At 36.2% G+C, this 13574-nt stretch overlaps 1 protein-coding gene and 1 pseudogene across 1 annotated transcript; one reads left to right on the top strand and one right to left on the bottom strand.

Annotated features, from left to right (window-relative positions):
- The first annotated feature begins 4586 nt into the window (after positions 1-4586).
- On the top strand, positions 4587-8541 carry LOC143446246 (jmjC domain-containing histone demethylation protein 1-like). Its single transcript, XM_076945799.1, has 8 exons — positions 4587-4915; positions 4999-5240; positions 5902-6069; positions 6175-6357; positions 6458-6613; positions 6843-6926; positions 7858-8007; positions 8224-8541. Exons 1-8 carry the CDS (start codon positions 4670-4672, stop codon positions 8330-8332), a joined length of 1338 nt encoding a protein of 445 aa, XP_076801914.1. The 5' UTR covers positions 4587-4669; the 3' UTR covers positions 8333-8541.
- A 1806-nt stretch (positions 8542-10347) lies between these two features.
- On the bottom strand, positions 10348-12105 carry LOC143444995 (RNA polymerase-associated protein RTF1 homolog pseudogene; annotated as a pseudogene).
- Positions 12106-13574: the final 1469 nt, after the last annotated feature.

Genomic DNA, 13574 nt, shown 5'->3' with positions numbered 1-13574 from the left:
ATTCAGCGGATCATGGACACCTGGTGATCACTTTGGACAGAAATGACAACTTCAGGGCATGTTAAAGCTCATAATATCCGCATTATCAAGATCAGAGATCACTGAGCTTCAAATCTAGCTGTGATGACACCTCGATGAAATTTGGAAACTGCTATTCACAATTTTACATTTTGTTGATGTTTACATTTACACTTGATGTTGACAAAGAGTAATTAACTTAATGATTCAGCATATCACCACAGCAGTCTTTTTACCACGATTTGGCATAAATTAGCATTCGCCATCTTGGCTACGGCTGCGATCGTCTTTCGTTAATATCGTCTCATTTAAAATGTTTGCCAACTACTTCTGGTATAACATTCACCATAAGACGAAATATTTATTGTAGGTGAAACCAGATTACTTTGTTGAAGAATTAAAGTTAAACTTTGAGGTGCAATTTCTTCTGCTTTATATGATGAATTTTTTGCTACATTGTTGTATATTTACTTGACATGCCTTAATTTGCTTTTGACTTTTGCGCCTGCAATGTGTTACAACTGGTAGTGAGTTGTTACAGTTTTCGTAGTAATGCAGTTGTTATGTAGTCCGCTATATTTATCATCGCAAGCATCATCGCGTTAACAAGAAGCTGGTTTCTGTTCCACCTCTGCTGTGAAGCTGAAGCAAAGTTTTCATTAACTTTGTGTCAATCAGGCTTGCCCATCATTTTGCATATGGCACTATAAATCATATGTGGAGGTTTCATTTGTTTGAATTCGCATATTTAACTTCTTACATTTGCCTTTAAAATGTGGTAAAATTTTAATGGTACTGTGCTATTGCAGTTTTCATAGTTCTGCAATTGTGATATTTGCAATTTTAACTTTATTTGTGGAGCAAAAATCAGCCCGGAACATTTTGTGAAATGCTTTGTGTTGTCACATGACCTGTGCTGACATGATGTGTTAAAAGCAACTGTATTTACAAAACTATACGTTACTTGAAATGAACAATTTAACTTTAAATGAATTGGGCCTTGGTAGCTGATGCAAAAAAACATGACGTAACAAATATAATCAAGGAACTTATCCGATTAAGATGTTCTCAAAACAAGTTCTAGTGTGCGCGTGTGTCTCGGTCGGTTTGATTACATCACGATTTGTAGGTGTAATAGTCATAAAATTATCCGTCGATTAGATGCATAAATAATTATCGTTGGCCATTATCAGGAAGAACGCATTCCAAGGCTGTTGTAATAGATCTACCTTTTGGGGATGTTTTATGTTTGTCTGCTGGTTCTTCGAACTGTTGGTTCAGCTCAACTTGGCAGGGCTTGCTGTTGCTATGGCGACCACATATCGCTCTTTTGATGTCGATCGCATGGATCAGGTTAATTCCGCTTAAAATACAGTCATTTATCTCCTTCCGTAAACAATAAGCTTGCGCCTGTTTACGTCATCGCCTGTTAATAAAGAATGTGCCAAAGCCGTGGGAAAAATTAGCCGAGCTGCTTTAAAAATGCTACTTTCATGACATTTTCTACAGAGGCATCGTCGCCAGTCAAGAATCATCACAAAGCGGTGAATTTAACGAACGTTCTTCCAACCGTGTTTTGTTTCATTTCAACCGACAAAAGATCTAAATTTGCATGGAAGTTCGGCGGGGTTGTCACTTATAAGTGCTTTATGGTGCTCTCTTTTACACGAATCGCGCCTTCGCGATCTAAAACAATGGTTTGAGCCTCACGGTAATTTAATATAAGAAAAGGATTTCTAACGAATGATTCGAAGTGCTGAGGTCATTATAGCTATCGTGTGTTATGCCGCTGTCGTTACAGCAACGGTCGATGTACGAGTACAACCCCCTCCATTAATCGCCACGCCCTGCCAAAGCTATCTATGGTTCTCCATCGCCCACTAGCGCGTGATAATGTGATGTCTATTATTCAGAGCTCGTATGAATAAAGATACTGCGCATGTTGCTTCGAATTTCGTGCTGTATTTAGAAATGACGTCATCTGTTGCGTACGTGTTTGGTTTGTACGTACGCTTCTTGTGTCATATCAATATCCATGTTATGTTTTTATTCAAGATGTGTTCTATCAATTTTATCATTATTGACGACAATGTTTCTCTAAGTTGTGTGTTTTCTCGAGCAAGTTTTCAGCTGAGATCGAGTCAAAAAAACAAATCCATACAAATATTTGAGCCGAAGAGTTTTAACACATTAATCATCGAATACTTGATCCTGATATGGTCGTGCATTTATCCACGGTCTTACGGAACGCAAACGATGACGTTCTGGAGACTTAACTTGCAAGCTTCTAATAAATGGTCGTATCTGTAGCTTAGCGACAACATTACGTTGTTATTTATATCGCTGTGCTGCTTTAAATATTTCGTTTTTAAAACGTCGATATAGTTTGATGTGCTTCCATTTACAATTCTTTCACTTTTGCATCGCAATTCCGCTTTGTCATGCGATGTGGTGGCCGTAGGTCGTTCAAGTCTGGAACGTATATTGCTGTGTCTTGAGAAACGTGATTGAGGTATCCAAGGCATATAGCAGCATATTAAGTGACAATATGTCACCACCAACCCTACAACAACGAATATAAATCACCTCACAACCGCCCATGCCCGCTCATTGTTCAATCGTTACTACGCTTTCCTTGTTATGTCGTCGCCGTTCGAACGCCTGTCATAAAAACTGCCAATCATTAACTTCTCAATATAGTACAGCGCAGTTTTATAATGATATCCGCGCCTCTTGTCATCATTATTATGATTACCAGTATGACGTCATTTATAACAGCACTTCCCAACCTATGAGATGTAGTTTCGTGTTTTGACTCTTATTAACCAATTTTGCAGACACGCCGTCTTAATTTATAGCAGGTCTTTGGTATCATAGTCCTTGGCCCATCCCCGGACTGAGAAAGTCTTTAAACAACTGAGTGCATTGCCCCAAATGGAAGTGTTTATCAGGATCACTGAAAAGGAGCAAGCTTCGATAATGTCTTACCTGAAGGCATTACAAGGGTAGCGCCACAGGGTATGGTTGAACGCAGGTGGTTGCGTTGGGAGCCGACCACTTGAAAGAAAACGACGCTTTGGCGCTAGCGTGCGGAAAAATCCAATAATTATTTAACTGTCAAGCTATTACAACAAATCAGGTAAATGAGATAACTTGTGTTTTACTGAGTGCTCTGAAGTCTAAACTGCAACTAAACAATGGTATAATGAGTGGTTTCGTTTACATTAAAACTGGCAACACCAATGCATGTGCAAGCAGCTCCTTAATTACCAACCTAAAAGTGTACGTCTAATATAATTAATGCAGACTTTTACGACAACTACAAGTTGCCAAGAGGTAATTCTTTACCGAAGCTGTAAAGAAATACAAGTTTTGTGTTGATGGCGTCACCAAGATTCAATCACGAAAGCGGTTTTGAAAATATACACGCTGTGAAGTCTATAATAGAAACAAACAAAGAAAATTTCAATCAAAAACGTGGTTGGGTTTCTACTTTTCGAGTTTATAATCGACTAGTTATTGTCGATTAATGAGTTTTGACAGTAAATTCATCAGCTAAACTACTAGTTGAATGATTATGACATGCTTATGACATGATTATGCTTTGAATGATGATTAGTTTGAGTATTGGTTGACGGACCCAATGAGCAATATCTGCGTGATCTGACGAGGTTGGCGATCGAGTTGTAGGTGACAATGAATGAATGAATGTGAGCACCATTGAACACTGGTTCAAAAAAAGACCTCGAATCCGTTGGAATGTGTTGCGAGGCAGAAGTCAAATTCTTATCAGCAGGAGTTTTGGACTCGGCGTGGGCACTTTTGCCTCGCAGCACATTCCAACAAATTCCGGTCTTTCTTTCCTTCATGTATTTGAGGTCGTTGATCATGATGTTTAGCGTCTTTCCCTGATTGTAAAATATTAGAAAAGCGAAAAGATTTTTTTCAAAAGCCAGTTTAACGGAAAACTATCAAAAGATACAGTTTATCACCAACAGAAAGAGAGGGCACGTTACGACATTCACGAAATCATTTGTGTGTTAGTTGAAATATTTTCATGTTCTTTCAAAGTATCGATGTGTCAGTTAGTAAGTGCCATTAGTGTTAGTTAGTTAACGTTTGTGTCCACGACATGGTTTTAAAGTTCTTTATACGACAAAACAATCCTGGTGTGATCGCTAATTTCTGGCACAACTCGAAGGTTTAATTTTATTTATAAAATTTAGTTTTTAAGCATTACGAGAATGATATGACGTAGCGACGTATCAATAACAAACACACATTAAGGAACATTTGCACAAAAAATTTGAGTGAAGCAAACAAAGATGAACGATAGCGCGTAACAAGTGCAAGGTAATTTCTTTACAACTGCAAACGTTGTTGGCAAGACTTTAAAAAGGCGACAAAGCGTGTTCATTTGGCGTTTGATAAATTAAAGTTGATGGTCGAAAATAATTAGCATTACTAATGTTAAATTAATTAAAATTAACCAATATCTAAAGCAAAGTTTTAGTTAATTTTTGCTTCAGTATCAACAAACATTTTGTTGTTTTAAATCTGTAGCCAAATTGAAAGCATTAGGTAAATCTTTTCAGGCAATATAGCTCCTTTGCTTGGTCAGTTAATTTTACATTTGAAAGTAAGTTAAGTTATGGAAGATTCAGTTCAAGATTCTTCCAATAGCGACTCTGATTGCTCTAGCGTTGAATATGCAACTGATGTTGAATGGAGCAAACTTCCAGATGAAACTTGGCTGCAAATTTTCAGTCATCTACCTCAGTATACGCTCCTCACCGATCTTCGCCTTGTTTGTCGTTTGTTCAACTCATTGGCCTTTGACCCTTCGTTGTGGAAAGTGATGGATCTGACGGACTGGATCGGTCACTCGCCATTGCTGGTAAAGAATGTCTTGATAGCTCAGTTACTAGAAGTGAATGAGATAACTTTGGATGAAGAGTTTTTTACTCTGATTATCTTCAGATCGCCTTCATTGAGGCTCTCGATCGCGTGATCGATCGCGTCAGTCAACATCTGCGCGTTCTTTCGTTTTGTGAAGAATCGGGAAAACGTGTGTTTGGTTCCTATAAACGATGGTTGTTTTACGAGTTTTCACATGTTGTCCACTTGGAATTAATAGACTGTGATGTTATCAGAACTACAATCATGAATGAGATCAGACAACATTGTACGAAAATTGAAACTCTTGTACTCGATGGATGCAGGTAAATGCATTTGATAGATGATTGGCGATAAATTATCACTGATAACCTCCATAATGTGTAGATAATATTTGCAATATAAGTAATTGTCAAAGTTGTTTCAGTTTATATTTGCCACCAACCGAGGTTACTTAGTGTCAAACACAAAATAGAATTGTTGCTTGCATTATTTGCAACATTTTTATAGTAGCCTATAAAATAAGTTTTTGAACATGGCTAATAAAGTAAAAGTGTTATTTTACTGAGAACAAATTTAACCACAAGACCTGGTCTAACCATAAGTACTGCATAAATTCAAGATTTGGGATTGAAAGCTTTCGAGATAGTGTCATACCCGGTGTTGTTATTTATGGAAATTCGTGGACTTCTTATTTTTACTAAATGTTTATGAAAGCTATTTTTGAAATATTTCACGCAAATATAATTTACGGCAAACGTCAATATACCTTGATAAAAGTTTCTAAATTTCTAATTAATTGTTAAAATTTCGTAAAATTTTGTTGAAACTGGGTCTAAGTAAATAAATTAGGATATATGATGACATTTACGTTTTAACAAACAAATATTAAACTTAAGTTTTTTTAGGAAACAATTTAATGTAATTTTTCATACATTAACATATTCTTGTGACAGAAAGTTTGTTTTAAAAGTTTCGCATTTGCAGTAACGTCGATGACGAAGCCATGAAGGTTGTGAGCAAATTTGAACATCTCTCAATATTGGACATATCGGGTTGTTCACAAGTTACTGATGAAGGTGTTAATTACATTGCTGAGATGCCTTGTCAGATTACGCAGTTCATCAGTTTCGACGTGTGGCACCTAAGCGATAAGTGAGACACCTTGTGTTAAAAAATCGATTGCGAAGAATATATGAAATAGATGTAAGCCCCTTTCATAACCACATATACTGTTGAAAAACATTTACATATTTGCAGGAGTATAGTGAATCTTGTCAATAAACAAACTAAAATTGAGATTTTAACCCTTTATGGAGACGACTTGACCGACAAATCTGTGATTGACGCTTGCCATTGTCTTCCAAACTTAAAGAATTTCGAGATTTTCGACTGCACAAACCTTACTGACGAAAGCGTTTATGCGTTGTGTGGGAAAGTAAGGTAGATACGGTTTTATAGTTAAGTTTGGTTTAATGTATTGTTGAGACATTATTATCAAAGTTTCAATATATCTCTTTTTTGCGCGATATGTTTCATGAAGTTTGGAACGCTTGCATTTTCAAAGAGCAACAAAAAATATTTCTACCAAGGCCATTAATCATTTGTTCCAAGAGAAACCTCTGGTGAACTTAAAGGACCTTTCCGTCAGCTTTACAGACGCTGTTGTTGATGAAACAGTAAATGCAATATCATCTGGGTATGGTTATGTTTTATCTTCAATTTTGTACAAGGGCACATAGAGTGCTGTGTAGTGTTCATTTATTTACAATATTCTATGTGTGAGAATCTTTTTGTGATTGATATTCATTGAAGAAAGTAATTGCAGTTGACAAAAGAGCATTAATATGAATAATGAAGTTGTAACTTGTTATAATTAGTATTATGTTTATTTACAATCACATATTTTTTCGTAAATATTTCGCCAGATGTCCTAACCTTAAGAACATTGAGCTTGACTGGTGCAGCGAAGTCACCGATGAATCGATCGACAACCTCGTCAAATCATGCAGGTATATTTAATGGCTGGTTAGGTGTTAGGCTTAGTGGCTGCGTTTTGGATGTTATGATTACTATATAATAGTAAACATTTTTATTTTATATTTAATTTACGTTTACCAATAAGGAAGATAAACACGCAAAACCGGCCGCTTGGCCTGTCGGCTCGTCGGTAGAGCAAATAGAGCGCTTAGAACAGTGGTTCTCAAACTGTGGTACGCGTACCACTAGCGGTACGCGAGAGCTTTTTAAGTGGTACCGCGTACCGCTGAAGATGATTTTCGATGTGCTGTGAGTAATGTGTTACCCTGGATAGACAAGCTTGAGCAGAAGAAACAGTTGCATCTATCAAATTATATTGTGTTTTCTTGTTATTCATTGGTGTTATGGTATAGTAATAACGGTAATAACTATAAACACCGGTACATTTGAGTAAAATAAGTCATTCAGGAGCCAGGTGGTACGCAGTGTAGTAAAAAAAACGAATGAGTGGTACGCGATCGGAAAAAGTTTGAGAAACACTGGCTTAGAACATAATTCGAGACGGGTTCGATTCCCAGTCGCGCTACGTTTTTAATGCTTTTGAGCATTTGATATTTATTAACAGCTCACTGCTGTTGAGCGTAAATGCAACAAAAAGTCGCGTAAAAATTGACTCACAGCTACTGCACGAAACACATACTCTGTTACCAAGTTATCAAATAATTTTTTCTTATAACGGTGATGTCTTCAGCTATAGTCTTCTACTCACAACCATTGTGACTTTGGTCGCAATACAACGCCAGAACTTACTGGGTCTATTATTTTAAGAAATGTTAGCTACATGCACTCATTTCTATTTGTGCAAGTTCCACAAATAAGTTGACCTAACGCTGTACTAGTAAGATTAAAAACAATTAAAAATTTACTAATTAAATGTTTTTTTATGTCTATTGTGATACACAGAAAACTAGAGTTTCTATGTTTGAACGGACTGACCAAGTTAAAAGGCAATTGGCTTGCAGAAATTGACCATTATTTGCCGAAACTACAAAGTCTCACTATAGCTTTTTGTACCGGTATTTCTGACGACAAAATCAAAAACGTCTTGCTACGGTAAGATTTCCTTTCTCGTTTCGATGACTATAGTTTCGGTTCTTATTATGACGTGGAGCATAATTTAATTTAGTATCCTTAGTTAAAACATCACTTGATTGTTTATGGATTGATCTGATTGAAAAAATTAAAATAACAAAAGTATGCGCATTTACCAAAGTGTAAAAGCAGATTAAACAACGCATATAACGACTTGGTTCACTCACTTGTACACAGACAACCGGACCTTCTCGTGTCGAGCAATGAAAAGGGTTGCGAAGAAGTTGCGCGGCGTGGAGACGTCGATTTTGTTGTGAGGCAAATTACTTTGGAAGATTTTGATTGAAGTTTAATTGAAGGCCAATTTGAGAGATTTACAAATTACTCTTTGTGTGCCGCAAAACGTTGTTTTGAATTGTTTGTTATGTAACATGGTCGCATAATATATTGGACACCAGTAACAATTTGTGTTAATATGCCAACTACGTAGCTGGACTTATCTGAGTCGCCTCCAACAAAAGTCTTAAATTTTAGTTGTTCATTTGGATTAGCACTAATTTGAAAAAATAAAATTAATTAATGATCGCTTGTATGCGAGTGTGGCGTGTCTAACTGTTATAAATAATACAACAGACAAGTCTCAAGAGTTCCTTCAAAACGCTTAACAAAACTGAGCACACAAATGTGGGTTATCGAAACCAATCATTCAATCATTCAATCTATCAATCATCAATCATTTTGTTTTTTTTTTCAAAAGCGTTGTGGGGACGAAAAACCAAGCCAGTTGTTACTAACACGCGCCAATGAACAGGAAAAAGTGACAAAGCCCAAATGGCTTAAAACGCGCTCAAGAGAAATAACGTTAATTGTTGCTGGTAGCAACTAGCACGGCCACTAAACCTATGCACCTATACGGTAATGGACAATGCCTCCTCAATTTTAGTATTTACTATAAATTTAAACAGTTACAATTTAAACAGTTACAATCCAGCAAATATTGATAGAAGTGATGCAGTTTGAAAAATACATTTACTTTCTCGAATCTGAATCGAAATAATTCTGCAAAAACAAAAAATTAGATCGAAACATTTTGCTTAAAAGAGTTTTATTTGTAAGCATTTAAAGTAACTTGGCAAGAGCTAATACCAGTTGGAGTATATCAATGAAGAATTTCATTTTGGCAGATTCAGAATTTGACCAACTTTCGCATTTAAATTGAATATTTAAAATTCATCGACCAGTTTTCCAACATTGACATCTTAAAATTTAAAAAAATAGCAACGAAGTCATAAAATCAATGGATGATTTATATTTAAATACTGTAGATGTGCTTTGTGCTTTCCTAAAAAGCTATTTTCAAACAACTTTTATGTAAATCTAAGTATATACTGTATAAGAATACACTATTACCCGCAAACTTAAATGAATCAACTCGAAAATAACTAAAAATATATTAAAGTATACGTAAAAGTATATTCGTAAAAACACTCAATAAAAACCACATTTCGTCACAGTATGAACTAGAGACTAAGCTGCTCGATTTTGAAAAATTTCAGGCTGAAATTAATCATAAAGTAAAATGAAATTGACCATGAAGACATAAATAACAACCAAAGGCGTAGTTAAACATTCCAGACTTGCAAGGCGGGGTTAGGACCGAAGTTTCAAAAATTATCGAGACAGATTTGAGTCCGAATTTATACACTTTCATTTTTCGACATTTAAGTCGCAATTTCGTTGATTTAAACAAATCTGCAATGAGCGCTAAAGACCTGCATAGAGCGAAGCGTAACATGGAAAAGATTCATCCGGCATAAGAATAGCTTCAAGAGAGATATTTTCTTTACTGGATTTATTGTAGAAAAACATTTTTACAACTTTCTTACAACTTTTTTGTAATACATTTCTTAATAATAAAGAGCAGTACTGCCTGTGATAAACAAGGTGAAATAAAAATTAGTGACTAAGACAGCTAATCGCCAACTAACAGCTAAAAGAACATCGGCTTCATTCCCAGTTCTATTTTGCATGTGACGTCATTTCAAAGGTGTGAATGTAGCCATTGAGCAGTTGAAAAATTAACTTAACTTTAATAATAATTTAAATTAACTCACACAATCACTTATAAACTACACTGCACCACTTTTGAATTTTAACATCTAGTTTATTTTCTTGTTTGATAAAACTTGCATAGATTGAAGCAAAGAATCTTTTTATTCAATTTTATTTCAATCATCGACTCGTGTAAACACAACGTAAACACACATCAGTAGATTCAGCATCAAAATAAATCTAAATTATGTAAAACACAATGACTGTCAATTTGTCTTACAATAGACAAATTCAACTAGAACTGAATGTTTATATCAAAGTCTTGCGCTTTTTGCATTTAGCAAAACCAATTGAATGATGAGGGTTGTCGGAAATCTTACTCAATGGATTTACTTTGGTTGCCGCAGGCTTCTCGTCGGCTGAAAGCATCTGCAGATCTATGTTTAAGTCAAAATCGTGAACACCAAAAGGATCTTCGGACATGTGCTTTGGTTGCGCAGTAACAGTTGCCATGTTGCTTGGTTCAGGATCAGATTTGCTTTCTGACGAACCGGTGCCGTAACGTTTGTCTATTTCCTGGAGGAATCTTTTTTTCTGCTTCCCATCTTTTGTGTTGCACATGAGGAGCGGTTTGCATTTTTTTCTTGTGAATGGGTCGGCCTCGTTGTTCCGCGGATCTTTCCACTCTTCCTTGTAGGCCATCACCTTTTGCAAGTTGTGCAATTTAATTCCTTTATTTATGTAAGTGGTCCCGGCCAAATGATTCTGTCTCTGATTGTCCAGTTGAGTGGCGCGTTCTTCCAATTTATTTAAGACATCAACGAGACGAGCCGCCTCAACAGTATCATTCCTCTCCAGGGCAATATCTATCTGCTTCATGATGTCGGTCTTACTCCTTGCATAATTAATTGGAGTCTTTCGGAATCGACTTTTTTCTTTGACGATGCGATCGATGTCGGTGTCTTTGAAATTGTACGATTGTGCTTTGTTGATAGCGGCTTGCTTCTTTCTGATGTCATCGAAGGTTGGAAAAGATTCGCCCGCTTCTTCCATTGCTTGCTTCCATTTGGAGAATTCAGAATCCGTTAACTTGGAATTGGAAACAAATTCCAGCCTGAAGACGCGCGTTTGCTGACCGTGCTTCAGTCTGAAACCCAAGTTTGTTCGAACTTTACCCAGGTGATAAATTTTGGCAGTTTCAACAACATCGACTATTTCAGCCATTCGATAAACCGGCTTGCCTTCATGATTGCCGATTCCAATTCGGACGTAACATCCCAACACAACTTCTCTAAACATTGGAAGATAAAACCATCTTTCCAACCTGAATCTTGACAATCGAATGGTTGAAACCTTGTCCTTGCTCAGTGGAGGTTGCATTGTAACATTGTTATCTTGACCATCTTCGTCTGATGTGTAAGCAAGTTCTTTATGAAAGTTTGTATCGGTAGAACTGGGAACCGTTGCGGCAGGTCGACTCCTCGGCATCGGCATTTCATCATCACCATCGTCCGAGTAAACAGCACTGACTTGCAATTTTGTCTTTACGGCTTTGTTCTTCTTTCGTTGTCTTTCCGCTTTCAACTTTTCTAAAGCTTCGTTTTCTTTTCTCTTTCCCATGATTCTCTTCCTGTTGGAAGCGTCCGGCGGAGAAGATGGAGAACTCGCGACGGATATTTTTCGCTTCTTTCTCTTCTGTTGGTATTTTTCTTCTTCTCCTCGCCGTTGTCCAAGTAGAAGCTTCTTTTCGAGTTCGAATCGTTTTTGCAGAGTTTCGCGTCGTTCTAATCTGTTATAAAATTCGAGCTCGCGTTCTTTCTCCGTCATGTTCGACAATCGGCGACGATCCATTTCATCTCCGACCAGATCCGAATCGTAACCGTCATCAAATTTCTTTCTGAGTGCTTCTTCGTCGAAAGAGTTTGTTGTTGATATCCGCATTTTTGGTTTCGATGAAGTGATGCCGCTCATTCGATGATTTGCTGAAGATGAATCTACTTGAAGAAAATCTTCACTGCCAGATTCATCTGATTCAGAAAAGAAACGATTTTTTCTTTTGCTGCTCATTTCGTCACAAATAAATTCGATGTCTTTAACGCAGGATATATTTGTACCAAAAGCTTTCTATTTACTGTGAAAGAAGAAAAATGTTCACAAACGTCAAGTTCTTGAACCAGTTTGGTTTCCCTGTTTAACATATTCATAGAAATGAAATGATAAATCAACACGAGAAAACATTTATTGCGCATTTCACACAAAATATATTTCAATATTGCAGTGTTGAATATCAAGAAACCTCTCTGCGTGAAAACTCTGCGAACTTAAGTTTACCGACAGACAAATTACGCTCCGGTTGATAGGCTATAACTGCATGGTAACATTTGCATTAATTTACTTATATGAATTTTAAGTAGGCCTAATCGGTTCTTGTCCATTAGCTTAGTGCGGATTGTTATCAGCTAACATTTTTTATTTCAATCCCCAGTCCCAATAGCGCAAAATAAACTGATTGTTGGAACGTAGCAAAATATATACTGTAAAAGGTATTTAATGATTCAGCAAATCCCGGAAATCATGTGACATTTTCCAGAATCTTGATTAAGTTTTACCGGTTTCAGTTGTTTGTTTTTTTCAAACGCTCTTCGAGTTAAAAGTTTTATTTTAATTCATTATATAAGCTGGTAATGAAACGATTAGAAACGTTTAAAGTGCTGTAAGCTGAGTAAATTCAGACAAACTTTTGCCACAACTGCAATTTATGCTTCTTGCTTAAGTGACATCATATATTCACGGTCATATTCCGACTTTTCCCGGGAAATGTGGGTCTGACTTCAAACACCGATTGCTCATTTTTGGGAAAAATGTGCAACAATCAGCAAATGACAGCCATACTTGTTTACTTGCGGGATTTGACGCAGTTGAAAGTTGGAGAAAATGATATTATTATCATAATGACTTGGAGTTTTATTGCATCTTGCTGATGATCCCACAAGTATTTATATCCGACAACTTATTTTCGTACAAATTTGGTTAAAACAAATTATTTCAACGCGTGATAGCAATTTTCTTAGATACGAAAATTTATTCAATTAAAAGGACGCGGTAACTTTTGATCAGACTTTGACAAAGTAGCGATACAATTGGATCAAAATTTGATGTCATTAAACAAAGAAAATTAGGAAAATATAAACGACCGTTTCGAATTATTTTTCAACACTGGTATGTAGTAAGATATAAAGTTATAAAGTACTTGGCAACAGTCAGTAGATTAAAATGTTTTCAATTAGAAATTTAGTTTAAGTTTGAATGAAACGAAAGTAACTGAATCGCTGAGGAACAAAATACTTTAACTGAATCAATGAAAACTAAAATATGAAAAGTTATGTTAACCTGACATGCAATGAGACTCATTACTTCAAACACAGCATCAATTTTTAACCATATTTATTGCTTCCTTTGTCAAATCTTTTACTCACTAGTCACGATTATGCTCAACTTAAATAACTTTCCTTGTCTTGTGCGTTGCTAAGCTGCTT

The sequence above is a fragment of the Clavelina lepadiformis genome, chromosome 2, assembly GCF_947623445.1.
Source record: "Clavelina lepadiformis chromosome 2, kaClaLepa1.1, whole genome shotgun sequence".
Lineage (NCBI taxonomy): Eukaryota > Metazoa > Chordata > Ascidiacea > Aplousobranchia > Clavelinidae > Clavelina > Clavelina lepadiformis.
The sequence above is the reverse complement of the archived record's forward strand: the minus strand, read 5'-3'. Positions and strand labels throughout refer to the sequence as shown.